Source organism: Perognathus longimembris, chromosome 6 (assembly GCF_023159225.1).
Source record: "Perognathus longimembris pacificus isolate PPM17 chromosome 6, ASM2315922v1, whole genome shotgun sequence".
Lineage (NCBI taxonomy): Eukaryota > Metazoa > Chordata > Mammalia > Rodentia > Heteromyidae > Perognathus > Perognathus longimembris.
In genome coordinates this window covers 35,603,525-35,627,500 of record NC_063166.1, presented here as the reverse complement: position 1 = coordinate 35,627,500, position 23,976 = coordinate 35,603,525, and the positions used below count along the sequence as shown (strand labels likewise).

The 23,976-nt window shown below is 42.4% G+C and overlaps 1 protein-coding gene across 1 annotated transcript in view; it reads right to left on the bottom strand.

The window, feature by feature from the left end:
• Window positions 1-23,976, bottom strand: part of Slc22a23 (solute carrier family 22 member 23) — a 184,072-nt gene that overhangs the window by 141,062 nt on the left and 19,034 nt on the right. Inside the window, exons 2-3 of the mRNA XM_048348542.1 lie at window positions 8,175-8,278; window positions 2,734-2,888 (exon numbers count right to left, since the gene is read on the bottom strand). Coding sequence (XP_048204499.1) covers window positions 2,734-2,888; window positions 8,175-8,278 — 259 coding nt within the window. The remainder of the gene's footprint in view (window positions 1-2,733; window positions 2,889-8,174; window positions 8,279-23,976) is intronic.

The following is a 23,976-nucleotide window of genomic DNA, read 5'->3' as shown; positions in this document are numbered from 1 at the left end:
GTATACAGGTGTCTGGGTTATGGGATTTTTTTCTGCCTAGAATATAAAAACAAAGTAATTTCTTAGGACAAATATAACTCTGCATAGTTCTAAAGTATAAGAGAACTTTCTACTATAAAGAATTCTTTATACAATATAATAAAAGAACACTAATATAGCATCATTTGTATTGCCATACAAATAGAGTTTCACAGGGCCAATAGCACGATGATGTCACAACTCAAGTTAATGAAAACTTCTATGTAAAGCTGATACAATGTAGTTCAGATACAATTCCTACCTGGTCTGAGTTAAGTCAGGGATAGTCTCAAGAGATGGCAAATGCCACCCACCTGTGCAGGCCTTGCCATCCTCCTTCAGAAGTGTTTTCAGAAGTCTTCTACTCTGGTAGAATCAGCTAATTATTAGAATTTGGCATGCAAGATGAAACCAATATGCTATCTTGTTGGGAGATAATTTTACCTGAGCACTAATGACTAGAAGTGGTAAGACTGAGGTAATACTATCCACCAGTTCCTGAAGCACAGAGGTTCTATTTTGTCCAAGTGCAAAGCAGAACCCATCAATGGCAGTCAAAGTGGAAAGACTAGATTGTAGTCATCTTGTGACAACCAGGGCTTGACAAGGGTGGCTTCCTGGAGAAGAGATCTCAGCAGGGAGTCTGAGGCCAGGGACTGGTGTCTCCTCAGTAAAAATTGCTGAGAGTCTCTGTAGACCACTGAGTAGATAAACAGGAGCCAGGCACAGAGAAACCATGGGCCTCATAGGCCCCAAAGAAACAAAACTGCTGAATATCATCAGCTATACCTATCACCTTATCATACATTTGTCTTGAAAGAACTCTCCAAGTGACAATGGTTCTAAAATAATCACAAGCTAAGAAAAAATGACTCATAAGAAACTATAATTCAGTTAAATATAGAAGATACTTGGAAAAAATTATACTAAGTGAAGTGAGCCAGACCCAAAGAAACATGGACTCTATGGTCTCCCTTAGTGGGAATAATTAGCACAGGTTTAGGCAAGTCACAACAGAGGATCACAAGAGCCCAATAGCTATACACTTATGATCACATAAGATGATGCTAAGTGAAATGAACTCTATTTTATGAAAATGATTGTTATATCAGAGTTGTAACTACTTTCAACATCCCATGTGTATCTGTAGTTTCTACTATTGATGATGTTCGTGTATCACCTTCTTGTGATTGTATCTACACTATCTCTGTAATCTTATCTGAGTGTATGGGAAACAGTGTGTACTGGTATTAGAATTAGGAAATTCAAAGGGAATACCAAAATTGAGAGACAAAGGGTAAAATAAGAGAAACAACAACAAAAGCAATACTGGCAAAACTGTTTGGTGTAAGTGAAATGAACACCTCAGGGGGGGACAGGGGGAGGGGGGAGGGGGTATAAGGGACAAGGTAACAAACAGTACAAGAAATGTATCCAATGCCTAACATATGAAACTGTAACCTCTCTGTACATCAGTTTTATAATAAAAAATTAAAAAAAAACAATTGACTATGGATTTAAAGTGACCTTTTTCAATGTCTATTCCTTCATTATTCCTAAAATATTTTGTTATGAGTTAATTGCATTTATAGTGGAACAAGTTATTGTTTCTAATTGATCATTCCACATGGAGACTGAAAAGCATAGAATTGATAAGTGTGTCGGTGGCTCACGCCTGAAATCCTAGCTACTCAGGAGGCTGAGATCTGAGGATCTCGGTTCAAAGCCAGCCAGGGCAGGAAAGTCCATGAGATTCTTATCTCCAATTAACCATCAGAAAACTGGAAGTGGTGCTGTGGCTCAAGTGATAGAGTGCTAGCCCTGAGCTGAAGAGCTTAGGGAGAGTGCCCAGGCCCAGAGTTCAAGCCCCATGACAAAAGACAAACAAAAAGAACTGATAAGCCAAATATGCATGTTTTGAGTCTGTCATTTTCTTCTAGAAAATTAACTACAAATACATGAAACAAAATCACATTTGGTAGTAGAGATAATACAGGCAACAAATAGAACAGCTCAACAGTAGAAAAAAGTTTTTCAGCCTTTTCCTAAAGAGAAAGACTATCAAATCTTGCTATTTATTTATACAGGACTAATGCTAAGGGTTCTTAGGCCACTTGAAATCAAACCTGGGCACAAGAGAATGTGGAAAAAGTAGACTTCCTGGCCTTGGAGAGGAGGTGGAGGAGAGGGGAAGAGGTAGGGGAGCAGGAGTGGGGGGGGGGGGCATGAGTAGCAGCAGGAAGAGGAGCGGAGGTGAGGTGGAGGAGCAGGAGGAACAGGAAGAGGAAGATGAGGAGGAGGAGGAGGAAGAGCAGAAGGAGTAAGGGTCAATGAGAACAGATTACAACTGTAGAAGGTATTTGGTATGCTCATATCTGGAGCAAATTACTGAGATGTCGTTAGTTACTGGGCTTGGAACTACACAGAATGTCAATCTAGAAAATTCCAGAGGAAAGTAAAGGCTACTCTGGGATGATCTGTCTCCATGCTGTTATACAAGCTTCTATGTGACTTGAGGTATACTGAGTGCAAGCTGGGGGGTGGGGAGAGGTGGTTGTTAAGTAAATTCTGGACAATATCCCTCCAAAAACCTTTGCAAGCATGAAGACCTCTAAAAGGCCACAGTTCCAAACAACCAGTATGCAGAGTGTCTTTCTCAAAAATTCTCGTACTTTTGCTGATTTTTAATGACTGGGTATGAAGGTTTGTACTTACGTAATGCATACAAGGTGAGAATTATTCCAGCCAAGCAAAATCCTTCAAAGAACCTGAGTGTGCTGAACATTGTCACATTCACTGAGAGTGCTACAGTCAGTCCAAAGATCAGAATGAAGATGATGGAAAACAGCAGCACAGGCCGCCGGCCAACCCTGCACAGAGAAAGAAAGTTAGGAATTGACATTAAACAACATGTTGATGCTAGATGCTGAAACCCTGTAACCTGCAAGCACTTAACAAATGCTGAATGAGTATGGGCTACATATTTTTACACTATCTAGGTTCGCTACCCTGGATCATGGACTATCCTAATTCTGGAGCAAAGGGAGCAGAGCTCAAACAGCTCAGCCATTTGAGAGAATTGAGATACAACCCTGATTGTTGAGTCTATTTGGGTGTATAAACAGGGATGGTTCGAGACAAGAGGGACTAAATCAACAACAACTCCCCAAACACAAACCTTGACACACCCAACATTTAATGTCTTGGGAAACTACTGACCTTTGGAACTGGCCAGAAAGTCAACACAGGCATAGAGAGAAGCCTTTGACTTCCGTTTAGGTTGGTCACTAAGCTGAGTGCCTGATCTCTGGATACAATTTGCTTCTGCCATGTGATAGTATGTAATTATTAAGAATCACACACTAAGCCCAAACAGCCTAAACTTTAAATAACTGGTGTGATCCTGATGTATGCTCAAAGTGGAGTCTGAGGGAAAGGACTGTGGACACACTAAAATCATACATCAGGCACAGATGGCCAGGATGGAACCAGTAACCACTAGGGGGCGGTGTGCTAGGGGCCAGGGCTAGGAGGTTAGCCAGGGAAGGTCCAGGGAATGGGAAAGATCACTAGTTGCCCACCCCCAACTCCCCATACCAACTTTCCATCTTGCCAAGGCTTCACTCATTAGAAATAAAACTATAGCAATAATTCTCCATCAAACACATTAGTATTTAATACAAGACCACTAGACAGCTTGCTCTAGATGGAAGGATAGCTCACAGAGAAATTAGGGCAGAGTGGATGCCATTTGCCAGGGGGAAGAATACAATGAAAAACTTCCAAGCCTGGCACCATAACACTAAGTAGGGGACTAAACAATTTGTACCATTCTAGATACATTTATGACTCTATACAGAAGCATCAGTTAAATGCCCAGAAAAGGTAAATCTGGAGAAGCAGAAAATAGAACTGTAGTTATGCAGGGCTGGCAGTGAGAATGGAGAACTGATGTTTATGAGCACATTTCTAGCATCCTAATAAGACTGATGGAAATAATCTCAACTTAGAGTAGGTGGTGGTTGTATAACTGTACATGCACCAAAACTCACTGATTGATTCTGCAGTTAACAGGTAAATTTTATATGTAGATTATATCTTAATGAAGTTATTTTTAAACAATAACACCTTGCAAAGCATAGCCTTGGCCTTACAAAGGACATGGATGAGATTTTAAAATGTGGGGCAGGAACCACAGGATAGTATTTCCTTCATGCCTTTCTAAGGCTTTTGTGAAGCAAGACCAAGGCTCTGAACTTAATCCCATGTAAGTCAATCATCTTTTCTAAAGAGCTTAACCCTTATTTACATTATGTGGTGCTGTGGTCCCACTATGAAAGACCTTAGCAGGTGATTTTTGTCCATATCCAACTAATTTACAGGAATAAATTAAAATATGACTCAGTTGTTCTCCTCAGAGAAAGGAAAGCACACAGAAACCCAATGTCTATTTTTATCTCCCTGAACCTACCTCAGCTGTAAACTGAAGATAAGGTTCTACTTTACAGAATTACTAAGACCATTTATGAAGTGAGATGACAGATCTAAACACAAAGTGTAGCACAAATAAAGTAGCCAAATGTTCAGCTCTCACAGTCTTCCTGCATTTCTATATCCTTGACACCTGCCAAACAAGGTTTTTCCCATTCTGGTACTTTTTGAAAAGGTGATTAATTTTTTTTATCCTGTAGAAACCACTCCAAATCATTCTCTCTAAAAGAGTTGGTGTAGCACTTGTTATTGGAGTACATACAGTCTTTGAAGTTGGAGCACCCTAGTTTCAAGTCCAATTGGGATTATGAGATTTTGAGAAGAGCCAAACTTATTCCAGTGAGCCTATTAAGGCCTATGCAGCAGGTGTGGAAACACACAACTAGCTTAGCAGGTGTCCAATACTTGAAAGAAACACATGCATTGACCATGAAGCCAGAGCATGAGGATGAGCTGGCTCTCCAGAGTGGAATACCCTCAGGGCTGACAGAGAAGAGACCTCTACCACTTAGGATCTATGGAAGGCAAAATAATGGCCCTTGAAAATGTCCCATCTGAATCCTCACAACCTGTGAATATTTTACATTTCAGGGGAAAAAACTCTCCAGATGTGATTAAGGTTAAACAGATAGGGTGGTTTTATCTGGGTAGGTGAGATGGATCTGACCTGCCATCACTGGCTTTGAAGATAGAGGATGGGAGCCACAAGTCAAAGAACATGGGGTCTCTAGCAGCTAGGGAAGATGAGGAACTATCTCCCAGAGCATCCAGAAATGACATCCACTGCTCAGATGATACTTGGTTTTAGCCCCATCAGCCCCTTGTGGTGTTTGAGAATTATACAACTGTAAGATTACTAATTTGTGTGGTTGAAGACACTGAGCATGAAGTAATTGGTGACAGCAAGACCAGAGAACCAATATGGGGTCTTAACAGGAAGCAGATATCCTTCTCCATTGCAGTGGCTGGAAAAGACTTTGATATAGTCATTATGTACACAAGAGTGGAGAACAGAGACAGAACCCACAGGGGACAGTGGCCCTACAGTGTCTAATGTCAGGGATTTGAAGACAGATGGTCATGACCTCAGAGTGAGAAAGAGGCATCGTGTGGAGGAGTCTGAGAGGAGGAAACTGGTCTTCTGGCCTTGAAGAGACCAATGTCTGAACACTCTCTCCCCTGAGGGTCAATGTCTGGTGTTCCCCACTGGCACAAAGAGCACAAGGGCCAGGGGTAGGTCCCCTGGTGCAGATCATTACAAATGTAGGACATTCCACAGAAGAGCAGAAAGGGAGAAGAAGGCAGCATAGACCCAGCTTGCATGTCTTCAGGGAGTCTAAACTGACAATGTCTAATGTAGATCTCCAGATAAAATTTGGGTTGAAAAATGAAACTTTTAAAAGAAAACAGTGTAGAATTTAAATGCCTATGCACACTAACTGAAATCTTAGAAAGCTTACCCTATGACTACAGCCAGGAGTCCCAGCTATGAGGCCTGGAGCTCCCTCAAATGGGGAAAAAATAAACAAAACCAATGGGGACAGAAATACCAACCCCCCAAACAAACCAAGTCCATTCAAAATGTTCAAAAAGCCACAATCCAGACACAGATACTGCTTAATTCCCTGCCACACCCACCTCCCACCCTGATTTCGCCAGCCTTGCCCACCTGACCTCAGGTGTGGACCCTAGGGATGTTAGGGCAGAGACGTGGGCTTATGATATCTGACTCCTGGCTACTTGAGAGCACGACATGAACTCTTTAGCCTTCTGTCTCCAGGCCTGGTGTTTGATCAGAGAGGGTACTAGGCATAAAGGTACAAGAACTTGAAGTAACTTGAACCCTTAGAAGCGAATTCATTAATAAAAGCCCATGCTTATTTTGTGCTACTAAAAACTCCATCAAGTCTGTATGTTTCAGAAAGAAGGTTGTATGGCTTATGTGAATATTTCTAATTCATTTCCATACAGATTTCTGGGAAGCAGTGGCTTTTAGTTTCCAGCTTATGCTCAACATCTCTGAACCCAAACATCTGGTTAAATAAAAACCACCCCGCTACTCAAAAATACAAACAGAAAAAAATCCAAAGGAGCCCCCAGGGTAGGTCTCCAGAGGTTGCTGACAGCTTTTGTTGTTTCTGCCTGCAGGGAATATTTCCATATGAAGCATTTATAAATGATGAGGCAGCATGTTCTGAGGACACAGGGAGCCACAGTGTGTAAGTTAGAAGAGGAACTCCAAAGCAGAGCTTTAGGAGGAAGTTTCCACAACTTTAATGTGGCCTCAGAACCCTCTGCCACTGTACCCACCACCTTGGCTCTTGTCTTAGGCTGGTCCTTAACTAAGCAGGGAACAGAAGACACACAGCTTGTGCTACAGCTTTCTTGGCCTTTATCACAGCAGTCAACCCAAGATGTGATGATACACACACACACACACACACACACGCACGCACGCACGCACGCACACATACGATCCTTGAAGAGTAGAAAGGGGAACATTCACATTATACTTCTGTTCCTGAGTGGTCCATTACCCAGACAGCCTTGAATAAAAGTTCTGAGTACACTGAGATGCAGGCTCTGTATTGGGTGGCCTGGTATCGACTCCTGGCTCACCAGCTTCAAGCTGAGAGAATTTGGGCTGATGAAACCCCCTGCTCCAGGTTTTCAGTGATGCAACAGGGGTCACAACAGTTCCTACTTCACCCAGTGCTGTAAGGATGAAATATTTAAATGTGTGGGTGTAGTTGGCACCAGGCATGGCACACGGTAATCACTTTTAGGTGCTAATGATGTCACCATCATTATTATCATTCAGCTTCCTGCCTAGTCTCCATCCCACTAACCCCATAGCTTCATCCTGAGCCACACACTTTGCCCTAGGCACCCATACCTCTTCACCCACCCAAAGCATGTTTCTTCTCTATTTTAATCACTTCCCTTCCCCTATCTGCATTACCTATCCATTAATCCAAATGCCATTATCTTGTAACATCCTCCTCCTACATGGAGCACCAAAGGGCAATCCCTTGGCCAAGCCATCAACTCTCTTAAAACTATGCATGACATTTTTAAGGTGCTACTCAGAGAGCTGTCTTACCTATTCAGTTCAGCTCCTCCCCTCAGTTTTTATTTTTGCATTTCTGAGACAGGGGTTCACTATGTTGCTCTGACTGGCCTCAAGTTCTGGGTTCCAGAAATCCTCTACCACAGCTGCCTAGTAGCAAGTAAATACCACCGCACATGGCTCTCCCCACTTTAAAAAAATGTCTCTTGGATATACACCCACTCTGTGCTCAGTCCATAGAGCCCTTCACCTAAGTCCTGAAGCACTTCCTAGACTTCAATGCCAGTAGTAGTCAAGGCTTCAGGCTGACAAGAGTGGGGATTTAAATTTTCACTTCCTGTGGTATATTATACACATTGGCTAATTAGTACTGTTTTTTCCCTTTTTGGTGCCAGTCCTCGGGCTTGAACTCAGGGCCTGCCTAATTCTTTTAGTCCTGCATTCTTCAGACAGTGGCTTCTGCTTTCTGCTCTGGCCTCAGCCCACAGCAGAGAAAAGACCCAGTCATAGTCGCTAACACTGATCACTTTGCTTTAGTTATCAAAGTTGTGCCATGGCTGCCAAAGGTTCATGCAGCTGGCATGTAGGTACTCACCAGTCAGCAATGCATCCAGTTATTAGGTAGCCAAAGATTAATCCAACCAGTAAGGAGAACTTAGCGATATGGACCTTCCAGGCATTATCACACACAAGATCCCACTAGAGAGGGGCAAACAGAAAACAAATCAGAGAGACACATACACAGAGCTAGTCATACTCAATCACAAGGGCAACACAATAACCCTGAAAGGCCATGGCTCCATCATAGTTATGTTGCATCTGTGGTTTCGAAATCCAATGAAAAATAAAATTTGCCCACAAAAGGAAATGTGGTGTTTTACTCTGGAATCGTTATCTAAGGGATGCCTTTAACCAGGCATCTGCAGGATGAAACTCAGGTATGTAGTGTTTCTTCAGTCCCAACTACTACAGGAAATCAGGAGTGAAAGGAATACCCAGGGAGACGGGCATCTTGACCCTGAAGAACAGTACCCCTCACTCCACAGGGCTGCAACAACCAACCCAGGAGACAGGAAGGCCCTGCCACCATTCTAAAGGTATTAGAACAACACTGGAGCTGGGTGTTGATGGCTCATGCCTATAGTCCTAGCTACTCAGGAGGCTGAGATCTGAGGATCTCCATTCAAAGTCAGCCTGGGCAGGGAAGTCTGTGAGACTCTTATCTCCAATTAACCTCCAGAAAACCAGAAGTGACAGTGTGCAGAAGTGACAGCAGCAGAGTGCTAGCTTTGAGCCAAAAGGTTCAGGGACAGCACCAAAGCCTTGAGTTAAAGCCTCACAACCAACACCCCCCCACACACACCAAAAAAAAAGAACACCAGGGAACAAAAAGTAATGTGCACATTTCCATACCACAATCCTCTCCACACTGTAGTCTTAAAACTAAAGGCAGTGTTCATAACAAATGCTGAAATACAAACTTTAACAATGGTATTTTTTCCTTGTAAATGCTCTTGGATTTTCCTTTATTGCACAATATAATTAACTTGCTACTTGGAGACAAAGGTAACCAATGCACAAATAAAACTCAGTATATTTTGTAAAATCAAGCTTTATTACTTAATTTGAAAACTCTCTCATTTTCCTCTTCTCCATTTACAGACACAGGAGAGAATGTCACGTTTGCTCTTGGGCAGTGATATGTGTCCAAGGATGGACACAACATTGAAATCTACCCCCAGCTTACCAGCAAATCAGAGGCGCAAATAAACAGAGGCTGGTGGTATGACAACTCAGGGCAGTATAGATGCCCTGCTGATGGGGATAAGAAGTGGCTAATGTCCCAGACTGCTGAAGCTGTCAACTCTAGGTCAGTGGAGGCCAAGGGGTGGGGATGTAACTACAGTGGAGAAATGCCCACAGTTCAGGAATTGGGGGATTCTAGAGGCATTCTGGAGGCAACAGGAAAGGTAAGGATGAAGGGTGGGTGGGTGGAAGGCTCTGGCTTCTCGGATGTCTGCCTCCTCCCTCTTGTCTATCTGGAGACCCAGGGTGTAATGCAGAGGATCTTTGTGAGTTAGGTTCATTTCCAGGCTTCTGGAGAGCCTGATGGAGTGCTCAAGGTCCAGAGCTTTGGATCCAAGGGCCAGTGGGATCTGTGGAAAGCAAAGACAGAGCAAAGGTGTCACCTGTCACATTCTTCTCACTCCTGCACTTGTGACACTTGCTCACAGAGCCCTTTCTTATCTATGCCATCGGTTCCAGATGACGGAGGCATCACCAAGCTTAGGAAGGGAAAAAAAGAAGGGATGCAAGCATGGGTTGCACAGGTTGCACAAAGCACAGTTAAGGTCACTGTTGGCTGTAGATTAGCTTGGTAGAGTTTAGACAAAGGTATTCTTTAGAGGCCTAACTTCCTTCTATGACAATTCCTGTGTTCCTCAAAATACTCCAGAACCACAAGGACCAGAACATCAATAGTACCTGAGAAACAAAGGAGAAATGCAAATTTGGCCCCGTCCCAGATGTGCTGAATGGAAACTGCAGCTGGACCCATAAGTATAGTTAAACAAGTTTTTCAAGTGGTCTGCGCCCACCATGCCTCTGAGACCCTCCAGGTGATCCTGCCCTGTTTTCACCCTGCCATTATGAGGAGAATCCTTGAAATTCACCCTCCCAGTCAATTTCCAAGAATAGGAAGGAACTACCACACTGCAGGATGCTTGCTCATGGCTACTGGCTGCTCTAGTATCAAAGCAGGACTGAAAAGCTCTATGACTCAAGTGGGTGCTTGGAGGCAAGACTGGAAAACCAACATTCCTGGACATGCTGTTCCTAGGGAAAAAAAAAACATATTCTCAATTATAAATACCTATTCCTAAGCTCCAAATGCAGGTTTTGCCTTAAAATGTAAGGTATGGTATTGTCATAAACTTTGTAGGTCTTCTGTTTGCCCAGATACTTACACACCAGCAACCATCATCTCCTAGGCACATCCCACCTGCATGGATCTCAGTCTGCACATTCTTGGCAAAAGAGCCTGTTGCTTCTGGGAGAGTACTAAGCTACTGGTACTCCCTTTGGTTGCAAGCACTTCCACATCTCTGCATTGATGAGTTTGTTCAAGGCTAGATGATGCAAAGGAGTCCATTAAACTTATATTAAATGGCTAGGAGACAAGAGATTTTAATACAAGCCTTCAAGGAAATGGAAAAAAAACAGTCACTGCTGTTGTGAACTCCACCACCTGAATAACAGCTATACCTGGCTGTGGGCAGCCATGATATCATTAGTAGTAACTAAGTAAGTTATTTGGCAGTCATCTTGATGTGATCTCTGTCAATGAACAATGCTAGAATGGAAATTTTAAATAGTAGAGGAAGACTGATGCCAATCATAGTAAGAAAGAAAACCTGGGAAGAGGTACTGGTTAACACCTTGGGCCTCAGCTTCAGAACACTCACCTACCCTAGGGCAGTGGGGGGTGAAGGGAAGGGCAAGGACCCAGAGCAAAGCAACCACCTTTTGTCTTATCCCCTTCACTATGTCACAAGATGGACAACATATCTGAGTCAACAAGCAAAGGACTGGAAGATCCCAGCAGGCTTAGTAAGATAAGAATTATTCATACCTAGGGATCCACCTAAAACAACACCCTTGCTCTCCTGGGGGCCCAACCTGGAACCACATTCCATTTGGCTGGTGCAGGAATGCCAAGAGCTGGGAGAATCCACTGAGCTGGCTCCCTTGCTTAACTTCTCCTTCCAGTATTGATGAAAATAAAGTAAGAATTCACAAAACATGTCCGGGCATAGCATTATTTCTTAAAGAATCTGCCTAAAGAATGTCAGAAGTATGAGGAAATTTTGAGATCACCAGGTCTCATTCGACCACATTGCTATAGATAAGATATAGCTACTGGCCATTCAAGAAACAAAGGCTGTGTGCATTTTTAAGATTTAAAGAAAAACTGACAAGAGTAATGTTCTGAAAGGTGCAAGCCTACAACTTCATGCAATGAGTTTTGTCTCCAAACTTACTCTGGGTGCCTCCTTCTTCTAATCCAACCACTCACCATGCTCAGCACATTCTACCTGTATTTTTAAATGCGTCCATACTGTATTGTTATCTCTGTTCTACTGGTGCTATAAGCAGCTAACTTCTAGGAGGTTCCAGCCTCCTTCTGTCTAGTGTGTATTCTTGTCATGGAACCCTGAAGGCTAAAATTAAAACTTCCAGATTCTTTTACAGATAAAGTTCCAAATATGATTGATTTCTTTTTTCCCAGTATTAGGGTTTGGACTCAGGGCCTCAAGCTTGCCAGCTAGGTGTTTTAACACTTGAAACATGCCATTGGCCCATTTTTTGCTTTAGTTATTTTTTTTCCCAGATAACTGAAAAATGTTAGTTTTTGTCTGGAGCTAGCATTGTCTTTCCTAAAACTAGCCTCAGACCACAATCCTTCTAACATGAGCTTCCCACCTGGCTGAGGTAACAGGTATGAATCACGAGGCCTAGCTTGTTAGTTGAAAAAAAGTATGCCATTCTCAATCTAGCCTCGAACTGTGATCCTTCACTTCCCCAATATAGGTGCAATCACAGGTATAAGTCACTATGGCCCAGACCTTCAAATATGGCTTGGAATCTTACAGTCAAATGCATACCCTAAAACAACTCTCAATGACTACCCTAGTTCTGGTTTCTGGGCTGACTGGAATGAGGGAAAATGTTAAGAAAGGTAAATGGAACATCCACTCTGCTAATTAGATCTAGAAGAGATTGGGTGGGCTAGGAGCCAGCAGTTCTGGCAGTGGCTGAGGAAGTATGCTGGGGATAGATAGTGAATTCCTTTTTCCCAGGATCCCAACAGTAACACTGGCAATGGGGTGTTGTGCTGGGAATTCATCCAGACGCACAGGCTGAAGTTTCTCTAGCCGCTGAGCAGATATCTATTCCCTGTATTCTCTATCTCCTGAAATACCAGTTTCTGGTATTTGCAAACTGAACCCCTTTCATTCCTTCACTAGGTTTGTTTGAGACAAAAGCTTACCTCATTCATTCCCTGACTAAGTTTGTTTGGAATAAAACTTTGCAGAACAAGATGTGGTCCAGATGCTACTCACCCTCCCTTGCTAAGAAACCCTCCCTTAACTAATACAAGCTTATTCCTTGCATTAACGCCACCCTTTCAATACATTCCCTAGAGAACAATGGAAACAATTCTTTAATGAAGTATGTTAGCACCTCATCTGCTGATTTAACAAGATCCTAAAAGCTTCAAGTCACAGTCCAGTTCCTAGCCCTGCCCCCGCCCACCCTTGCTCTCTGTTCTTATCCCCATCAGGAGCAGCCAGTGGAAATGCTGGTCAATAAATGACATAAGAAAAAAATTCAATTAGTGTGAATCTTATAAATAAATGTAGAATTGGAAGGACACAGATAACTTATTTCATGGTGGAATGCAATCTCTATGGATTAAAGACTAAGTGGGGAGTGGGAGGGGTCTACTTAGAGAAATGGCTGTTGCAATTTATACCAGCTTAACTGTTGCTAGTTATTATTAATTTTAATTATTATTTAAAATACTTATGCATCAAATACTATAAACAAAGTAGCATGGTGAAGCATGCTTGTAATCCCAGCACTTGGGCAACTGAAGCAGGAGGAACTTGAGTTTAAAGTCAGCCTGGGCTATACAACAAGATTTTGTCTCAAAATATATCTGTGTGTATATGATCATAAGTAAAATTATAAACACTCAAATTTGTAAGATAAGTCTATAGAGTCAATGCCCTGAATATTTCATCAGGATAAACCTTTTCTCCCTTAAATATACTTCCTCATTAATATAAACTAATACTTCAACTAGAACTCTCTCGTGATACAGAAGAGATGAAGAATCTTTACAAGGAGAGCAAACAGGCACTGTTCTGGGCCTCTCTGCCATGATGTTCATTGGTTGTTAAGAGCAAATGAGGGTAAATTGACAGTAAATGGACTATACAAACATTGACAACAGTACTTTTGGAAACAACTTTTGAAACAACTGAGAGAATGCTCACGATATAATAAACAAAGCTGCAGAAAGAAAATCATAGTGAGGACAAGAGATGTTGGAGTGCACAGAGAATTAGAAGACAGATCCAAACACCAAGATGGCAGAACAAAACTAAGACCAAGTTCGGTTTTTGAGTTTCTGCTTTTCTTTTTCTCCAAACTTTCCCTCCCCTCCCCTCCCCTCCCCTCCCCTCCCTTCCCCTCCCCTTCCCTTCCCTTCCCTTCATTTATTGTGTTTGAACTCAGAGCTCAGGTGTTGTTCCATAGCTTTTTCACTCAAGGCTAGCACTCTACCACTTGAGCCACAGCTTCACTTCTGGCTTTTTAGTGGTTAATGGAGAGTCTCACAGACTTTCCTGCCTAGGCTGTCTTCAAGCCATGATCCTCAAATCTCAGCCTTCTGAGTAGCTAGGAGTACAGGTATAAGCCATTGACACCTTTGATTAATCTAGAAACTCTAAAATGATAAGAAAACTCTGAAAGATGATGGTAACAGTAAGACAAAAATCAGTTTTTAAAACAAAGCAATACATACACACACATACAATTCATCCTTTTAAGGACATGTATGTGTGTGTGTGTGTGTGTGTGTGTGTGTGTGTGTGTGTGTGTGTGTGTGTGTGTACTGGGGCTTGAACTCAAGGTCTCCTACTTTTACTTAGCTTAGTCAAGGCTAGAATTCTACCACTTAACCATGCCTCCAGCTGTCTTTTGCTGGCTAACTGGAGGTAAGAGTCTCAAGGACCTGTCTGCCTGGGCTGGCTCTGAACTTTGATCCTCAGATCTCAGCTTCTGTTTGGGAATATGTTTTATACCATCTAAAATATAAGTACAGGGAAAGTTGTTCTGAAAATGTTTGACAATTAATATGCATTTTAAAAATAGATCCAGGTTCTGTGGCCCATGCCTGCAGTCTCAGCTCTCCAAGGCTGAAGCAAGAGAATCTTAGAGCTCAGGAGTTCATGTGTCCCATCTCAAAATAAATCAGCAAATAAATACCATGTCTTAAAAAGAAGAAAACAAAGAGTCTGGGAACCCACCATTTTTTTTCCCAGCTCAAAGCTTACTTATGTTAATGTTCTCTGATTCAAGAACAAAGAGGTATTTTTGGTGTTTGTTTGTTTGTTTTGGGGGGGGCCATAAGTGAAGAATTCCCCTGAGTTCCACCTGGAACAATGTGCAATCCCCCATTGTAGCCTGTCACATCAGCAAACCAGCAGGGTTTTCCCAATCTATCCCTGACCGCAGTCAGTTGTGGCACAGTCAGTTGTGATAAAAGGAAATATTCCTGTTCAGTACTACAAAGAGGGAAACACTGCCTAAACTTTCAAAGGCGTAAAGGAAACAAAATTCCTGACTGGGTTGCAGGAATTTTCAAGTATGTGAAATCAGCACTTTTTCCCCTCTGGAGAGAGGTCTTTCCTTAGCCTGGTGTGAATTAGTGTTTTATACCCTGTGTAGCTGCTGTGCTTGGCAAGTTTTGTTTTGCTTTTTGTTTTTGTTGTTGTAGTTGTTTTAAACTAGAGACACTGAATTGGGAAGGCTATTCTCTCTCTCTGCCCCCACCCCACCCTGCCAGCACCCTCTCTCCTGCAAGAGGCCGCCCTGAAATATGATCCACAGATGGACTGAAGAAACAGCCCTGTAAGCCAGGCTAAGGGAGCATGCTAGCTACAATTACCTCTGTACATGTAGGCAACCCAAGCCACCCCATCTTTCTGTACTTTCAATCCAGCAGTCTTATGATTCTTTTTTCTAAAAGACTTCATGAAAATTCAAAACATATTGCATGCTTTCTAACTTCAAATTATTGGGGGGTTTTTTTTGCCTCCAAGCTCACCCTCTGTCTGTCTGTCTATCTATCTATCTATCTATCTATCTATCTATCTATCTATCTATCTATCTATCTGTCTGTCTGTCTGTCTGTCTATCTATCTATCTATCTATCTATCTATCTATCTATCTATCTTTCTATCTATCAATTATTCTGTGCTAGTCCTGGGGCTTGAACTCAGGACCTGGGTACTGTCCTTTAGCTTTTTTGTCCCCACCTCCTGATTTGCTAGGATTACAGGCGTGACCTATAGGTGTTTGGCTTTGTCCTACAATTTTTAAAGGCTCACTGTCAACAGTAGCTAACACAAGTGCCAATTAGAGTTGGCGCCCTTAAAGGCTTCCTCAAGTGACATCATAAACACCCTTGCCAGGTACTCTGAAGGGAATTTTGTTTTGTTTTTTAGTTTTGTTTCTCTCTTTCCTTTTTTTTTTTTTTTTGTAACTTGTTAATTACTGCTCCAATTGCTCCTCAACTTTCATTCTTTTCTAACTTGGTGCCATGGCCTAATGAAGGACACGCAAAATCAACTGCAAGTTTGGGCTAGAGGGGGACTCACCTAAACACCTGTAGTCCCAGTTTCCCAGCTTGCTTGCTCAGGGCTGGCACTCCACCACATGAGTTAGGATCTCCAGCCCAGCTTTTCCTGGGTTAAGTGGCGACTGAATCTTGAGAAATTTTCTGGCCAGACTAGCTTCAAATGTTGATCCTCAGGTCTCAGCCTCCTGATTAGCTCGAATTACTGGTATGAGCCACTGGCATCTGGCTCCTTTCTGGTCAAGGTTCTTAAAACTTCCTGCAGTCCGTTCTTGTGCCTCATACAGTAATTTTGGATTCATTGTGAACCCTAAGATGATCTATCTTTGTCTCTTCTCCAAGTGAAATTCCTACAACCTACCTCCTTCTTTTCTACACAATGTGTTGAAGCTAGAGGAAAGCAAACTGCAAGGCTTCATTTATGACGCTGAGCATTTCTCATTCTCAGGAATCTTATTCTTTTCATAGGACAAGAAAAACAACATTGCTTTCCAGGAGAATTTTAATGGGAAACAAAAATAACCACCTGAACATGCTCCAAGTTGAACTGATGTGTGATTATTTCTGGAAAACAGACTAGCCTGGGATGGGATTTTCTTCCTTTACACTTCCCATCATAGCTGGATGACAAGTATATACCACCATACTCAGTTGTTGTTGTTTTTTTCTGTTAAGATGGGATCTCAAGAAATATTTGCCGCAAAATCGTGGCCTCAAACTACAGCCCTCCAAGTAGCTAGGATTAAGGGAATGAACCATTGATGGGCATGAGTCACTGGTGAGCTGCTCATTTATTTTTTTCTTAGAGGAAGTAGAATGTACATTGTTTTAAATATCTTTATACACTTGGTAGAGTCATCTATGGTAATTTGTGGAAGCTAAGAAGATCCTTACATATCAGCAGAGACTACTAAAAAGCAATGTCCTTCTATTAACCATCACCTTGAAGAACATTTCCAAAATATGCAATGTATTTTACCAATGACTCTTCTCCAAGAAAGGAAAATAAGAGAAAGCTATAGAAAATATATTAGGGAGAGAGAAACAGTGAGCACTGTACAGAGAGCTTTAAGGAACAAAGTAGCTATCAGTGTCTTCAGTGAAGTGTGCACACACCGTTCCAACAAGCTGAGCACAGTAACTTCTACCAAGTGAGGAGCACTGTTTGCCGAGGGAATGCCCACATTCCCTATATTGCTAGAGGATATCTTCTAACCAATTAACAGCGTGTGAACAAAACTGGACTGTGACACGAACACTGATGCTCTTCCCACTCATTCTGGAAAGACCCATGACCACAGGCTATAGCTCTGTTGTAACACGGTTCTGTTAAGTTCCCTTGAGTCATCCCATCTTTTGCCACAAGTGTGCATCCCACCAATGGCTCCCTCTTCCACCTAAATTGTTCCCCATCAACTGTCTAAGGCCTTAGGCCCTTCTGAGAATTGCTCCCCTGTCCTGTGCCCACCCACAATGGCCACACTGCTCATTAACACTACTTCTAAGGATAAAACCCACTCCAACCACAATACTGATCTCTGAACCAATCTTTGGGCTGGAGTATGGCCAGGTTACTGTGTGGACTGTATTTCTTTTCTTTCAGTGATCTTCTGTTACTTTAAAAGACAAATGGGTGAAAAATGACAAAAGGCAAAAATGGGTAGAGTTCCATATTCCTAGATGGTTTAATTAACTCAAGTGAAATGCTCCTTTTCCCAGGCCAAATCAGAGCCCCTTCTTTGTGCTCTTATGGCATGGCTGTACCCATGATAAACACCAGACTATTAAAACATTACATCTGCCTGTTTATAAGTCCTCTTCTCCCACTAGCTGAGGAGCTGGGAAACTGTGACCTATGGAACAAACTGTAAACTATGAAACAAACACTGTTCCTATCCACATTTCATTTATGTATCATTGAGGCTGCTTTGGATCTACAAGGGTAGGCTGGAACAGTTGTAACATACACCACAGAGCCTGTGAAGCCAAAGCTATTTGCTCTTACTGTCTGGCCCTTCATAGGAAGCTTGCCAATGCCTGCACTAGCTGGGCAACCATGTCTTATTTCTCTATGCTTGATATTAAAGTAACAGGAGGCCCAGGGGGCCAAGGTAGAGGGGGGACTACTCTACCCTGGGCCATCTGCTTCTCATTCATTGTTCTCTTAGGATTATTTCTTCAAATATAATTTAGCTTAAATAATTAACCTATCCTCAGAGCACACCATTTATACCATTTACAACACTTTAAATGTTTCTGCCCAAGTTTTTTTGCTTTTTGTGTTTTTTTTTGGCCAGTCCTGGGCCTTGGACTCAGGGCCTGAGCACTGTCCCTTGCTTCTTCCCGCTCAAGGCTAGCACTCTGCCACCTGAGCCACAGCGCCCCTTCTGGCCGGTTTCCATATATGTGGTGCTGGGGAATTGAACCGAGAGCTTCATGTGTAGGAGGCAAGCGCTCTTGCCACTAGGCCATATTCCCAGCCCTCTGCCCAACTTTTTACCAGGGATGATTTTCCTCAGGGAGAGGTATTTCTGGCTTTCTTATTAAAATCCATTGAAAAACTGGGTATCTCAGAATTTTATGTAAGACAATAAGGAGTTCTCTTTTAATAGAACACAACTATTTTATAAACTATGTTCTAGAGAAGGAAACTAAGATTAGCTAAGAATCTATCATTAGCAAGGCACTCCACTGGCTACATGGCCTAAGCTCCCTAATCACCAGGAATTCCCATCGGAGTAGCCATTGACAGATGTGAGCTGAAAGAGGCACAGCAACTATCCAAGATCAGATGGCTCTGAAGCAGATTATACATTCAAGTCTCATTAAATCACATATTCTGCAGGGTGCTGGTACCTCATGCCTGAAATCCTACCTACTCAGGAGACTAAGAATTGAAGATGAAAGTTCAAAACTAGCCTAGGGAACTAAATCAGAGAAATTGTTATTTCCAGTTAACCAGCAAAAAGCCAGAAGTGGAGGTATGGCTCAAGTGGTAGAGCACAACCTTGGACCAAAAAGCTAAGGGAGAGTATGAGGTCTTGAGTTCAAGCTTAGTATTGGGGCACATGCTTGCTCCCTGCTTCCCTAAATAAACCCCACATGTTCATTCTCTTCAGTAAGCTCAAAGCAGGAGCCCTGGTTCATCAAATAAAATCCATTCTCTGATATGTGGTATGTGGTAAATGGCAATAGATTACATCTGTCTTGCTGTATTCCTCTATATACAAGGAAGCAGAGTGCTGTAGTGAAAATAGGACAGGCTTTGCATTTCACTGGTATTTGACTGACAAAAGTATTTGTGCCATATCTGTAAACAGCAAGTAGGTCCCCAGTAAATGGCAGAGGTCAAAACAACATTATGCTAGGGTGTGGAGAGTACTTGTCTAGTTTGTGTAACACCCTGGCTTCAATCCTCAGTCCTATAAGTAAACAAACACACATCTTAGTACATGATGAAAAACTCTAAGCTGAAAATCCAAAATCTAAAACGCCGAGTGTCAACATGTTGCCCTGGTAGGTAGAAACCTCCACACCTGAGCTTATACAACAAAGAACACTGAAAAATGTCCTATCAAATGACCTATAGGCACTACATCTAAACAGTATATAAAACAAAAATCAATTTCATGTTCAGACTTGTATCCTACCTCCTAGATGCCTCATTTTTATAAAAACCTTAAGGCTAACACTCTGGTCCCAAGTGTTTTGGATAAGGGATCTTCAGCCTAAGTGTTATTTTTCACAGAATCTTTAGTGCTTGAAAGGCTAGAAAAAGTCATAGGCAACCTCGTAATTTTAAAAATAAGAAAAGTGAGGTCCAGAGGAGTGAAGTGACTTGCTCAAAATATAAAAAAGTGTCCTTCCATGCCAGATGCAGGTAAAGACCAGACATTGGCTGAGGTATGCTACACTGGGCTGCCATGGAAAAATCCATCTTTCAGCAGGCTCACATGATACCCCATGTAGTCTGGCTCTCCCAGAAAATATCACAAGTCAGTTATGGCCAAGTTGGGCCATTGGCCAGGACCATCTACAATCAAGTCAAACCCTTACAACCTGAAGGATTAAAAAAATTAACGTTTTAATTGGAGCCAACTCCTAACCTTCCTGCCAAACAGTCACCTTTCTATAAGAAATTATTCATAGTAGTTGAAAAGGTCAACTAGTTTTTCATCTGATTTCAACACTGGTCGCACCATCAGGAATTGGACATGAATGTTATTAGGTGAAATATGAGGCTGGATTTTTCTTTTTTTCTTTGCCTTGTCTGGTGCAAACTGGAAGCAGAAACAGTGAACTTAAACAACCACCATTTCCATGGAGATGACAGGCAGCATCAGCCTTTGACATGCAACACACAATCCAAGCCTGCACCTGGCCCACATGTGCCCAGAGAAGCTTAACTCAATCAAGGGTCAAAGTAGAGGTGAACACAGGTTTCAAATTCTCACCACCTTGGTCTTGTCCGTTATACATGGACTACAACTAACCACCATCCCTGACAAAGACTGACAAAACAGGGGGGATGGAATTTAGATCAGGGCTGAAGTCTGAGCCCAGCACTTGAGAATGACCCTCCAAAGAAGCTGGAAATCCCCAGCCCAGATTTGGAGCCCAGTGAATCCATACTTCTATTCCAATTTTGCCCTGTGATTCTCGAACAATCCTAGGCAAATCATTTCACCTTGTAGGGGCTCTGTTGCAACATTTATGATGTCTGAGGCACAATGATATGGAGACTGTGTCCAGGCCAATATGGCACAAGTGGATTATTATTCATGAATTGTGTCAGTGAGTTAGGAAGGTCCTAAGGAGCTCCTCTGACAGCAGTAAGACTATTTTGAAAAGAGGTTCAGTAGTTCTTCTGAAGAGCACCACTAACTGATCCACATGAAGGATATTTTACATCCTGCGTGCACACCAGCACCGAGAAGGTGGGAATGGCCACTCAGAATAGGCCCTCAAGGGAAAAGCTATGCTCCCAGCTGGGCAGAGGCTGGAAAAACCTTACAGCGTCCTGTATAGCCTTACATGGGACCTTCTGAGTTCCTCTAGATCTGAAGACATTGATGCCCTTCCCTCTGGCCTTCCTAGCAGCATTCTGGGAATAGCAACCCAGCCTCTTCCCCCAACACCTCCTTATCAATCGCTCTTTATCATTTCTCTGATCAAAAGAAACAAGTAGTAAGATAAGCCAACCTAAAGGTGTCTATATGTTTTCCCCTTAAACTATGAATCTCCTAAAACCACCATGCTGACTTGGCAGTATGACAATAGAAGGTGACCAAGCAGTCTGGCTCCTGACTAACCAGGGCTTAGCTGGAACTCAGATCTACAGACATAGCCCTTGCAAAGAGAGGTGACTCTACCCTAGATGGCCAGACTCCTCAGCAACCATGTTAGTGCTCTAGTATCCCAAGGACAAGCTGACTGAGAGGCAGTTTTCCAAATAAAAGCCAAAAGCATTCTGGAACAAAGCCAGGATTGTCTTCCTGCATACTATGGCTGATACTGGAAACCAGCTCTCTGGGAACACTGAGTGTGTGGGAGACAGGGAATAGAAGGTTGCATACATCAGACAATTCAAACCTTAGCAGGAGGCGAGAGAAAGCAGAACAGCTGTCCTCTCAAAGCCAAAGTAGCTGCATGGCTGCCGAAGCAAAGTCATCACTATGGACTCTACTTGGCTTCTAGCCTGATTTCTTGGAGGTCCTCATCCCTCCCATCACTGTCAGGTTAGAACAGGTCAGTTTCTGTCATCTGTAACTGGCACAGCATGCACAGCTCTGAAGGGTCCTCCCTGACTTGGATTTGGGATTGCAGAATTTGAGAGCCTGTTGGGTGAGGCTGGAGATGAGTGTGATAAAGTCTTTCTCCTATAACACATACAGTGATTTTTAACTGACATCAGCATTTGGATTTCATGGTTTTTGCTTTAACAAACCAGAACACCCAAGTTTCATCCCACCTTTAAAATAGTAGCCCCCCCCAATTCCCTCTGTACTCAACATAGCAATCTACCAAGGCATGGTAGGGCAATAAGTTCATCCAGCCAGCACATCTACTTCACTTTTCACCTTCTCTAAGACAAACTAGGACGCAAAAGACAAGATGAAAAAAGAAAATGAATGATCCATGAAGAAAACACTTTACAACTAGACTATCCTCTCTTATGTGGCTGTACACCTAAGATGCATTCATTTCTAAGTCATCCTTGAAGCATTTGCTGAAGGCAGTATGCCTGCAAGGGCATCACTAGACATCATCTGACAAGGGCACTGGGCTGGAGTACTGGCATAGCTCATGCTTAGCATGCACGAGGCCTTGATTCAGCCTTAGTCTTTGGGAACTAGTGATAAAATAATTTCAAGACTATTCAGTTAAAACAAGTGAAGCTGATGTCTCCATTGTAGGACTTCTGAGTGACTTTAGTTATGTTAACATATATCATGAATCCTGAAAAATGGACACTATATGGTGTATTTTCCAAGCTTATTTGGTCTTGGAGACTCTTTCTTTCACTACACACACTTTCAAGGGCATGTCTTTTCACTGTAGAATGTGATGTGACCACATATATTTGCTTGCTCTCCATGACCTAGTACTGTATATGAGTATAATGCAAAGCATAACACATGCAAATTCTGGGATTTTAAGGCTGGGATAAAATCATCTGGTTACAAGCCACATGAAGACAAAGGGCTATTCACATGTATTAAAGGATGTTCAAACTAACCAGAGGAATGTTTTTCTAACCTCCATCAGAGAAAGTAAAAATGAGAACTATTTTCCTCTAAGTTCTCAAGAGATTGTAACTGCTAATTGGTAAGAGATGGATAAACATTCAATAGTCATGGAAAATGATCCTCAAATGGTCATAACAAAAAGCAAGAGTTACAATTCCTCCAGGAGAAATATGTTTGTCCTGCTTATCCTCTGCCTTTCCCCTATAGGATCATGAGGCATTGACTCAGGTCCAGTTGTAGCCATGTGCCATTCAGGTAATTACTTACAACATCTCTCCCTTTCAAAATTCTCTTTCTGTCCCAAAGCAAAAGACAGTGCATACCTGTGGTGTGTGTGTATGTGTATGTGTGTGTGTGTGTGTGTGTGTGTGTGTGTACAATATAAATGCATAGGCATGTATGCATAGATAGCAACATTCACAGTAATACTTAAGACAGAAGATCTCTGCCCCAATGGCAGCCATGGACTGTAGCCAGGGGGATAGCTCCCTTCTCCATTCGGCAAACAACAGCTCTAGCAACCACTGTGGCTTTAGGATTAGGATCTATAAAACTGTTGAAAAGACCTAAGTTTAAAATAATTGTTTTAATTTTTCCAAATGATGTCAGTGCTTTGCAAAGGATGAAAGAGTCCACCTTCTTGCTTCTGGCCCAACTGCTCTTCAGCTCAGTGTAGACCTAGAGAATCAGAACTTAGTGTACATCTCCCATCCTTTTCTCCTCCTTTCAGCAGCCTCCACAATGAATGCATCATCTAAGTGGAACTCCAACTCTTTAGAGAGTGGAACTCTCTAAAGTTACCTTATTGCTAGGACATTATTGGTTGCTTAACCTGCTTTGAAAGGAATGTAGTCCATCTCAGGGTGACACACCTGCACAGGCACAGATATGCGCCCTGACATCATGCAGAGCATGTGACCTTTCTTCAAACCCACCCATGTGTGTTCAAGTCACCAGTGGGATGCCTGCCTCTGCTTTATTTCTCCCTTGTAGATATTAGGTGAGAGGTAAGAAGCCCAAGGGCTGAACTGGTTAAGAGTATTTCCCAATTCCCCCTGAGCTCAGTGAAGGCAACAAATCTCATCCTTCAGAGAAAAACTAAAACAAAAACAAATCAACAACAACAAAAACACCCTCTCCTTGCTCAGAGGTCCATGATCAGGCTTCCCTACAAACAGGGATGTCTGGTTCTGCACTCGTGGGTAGGCTGCTTGAGAGCA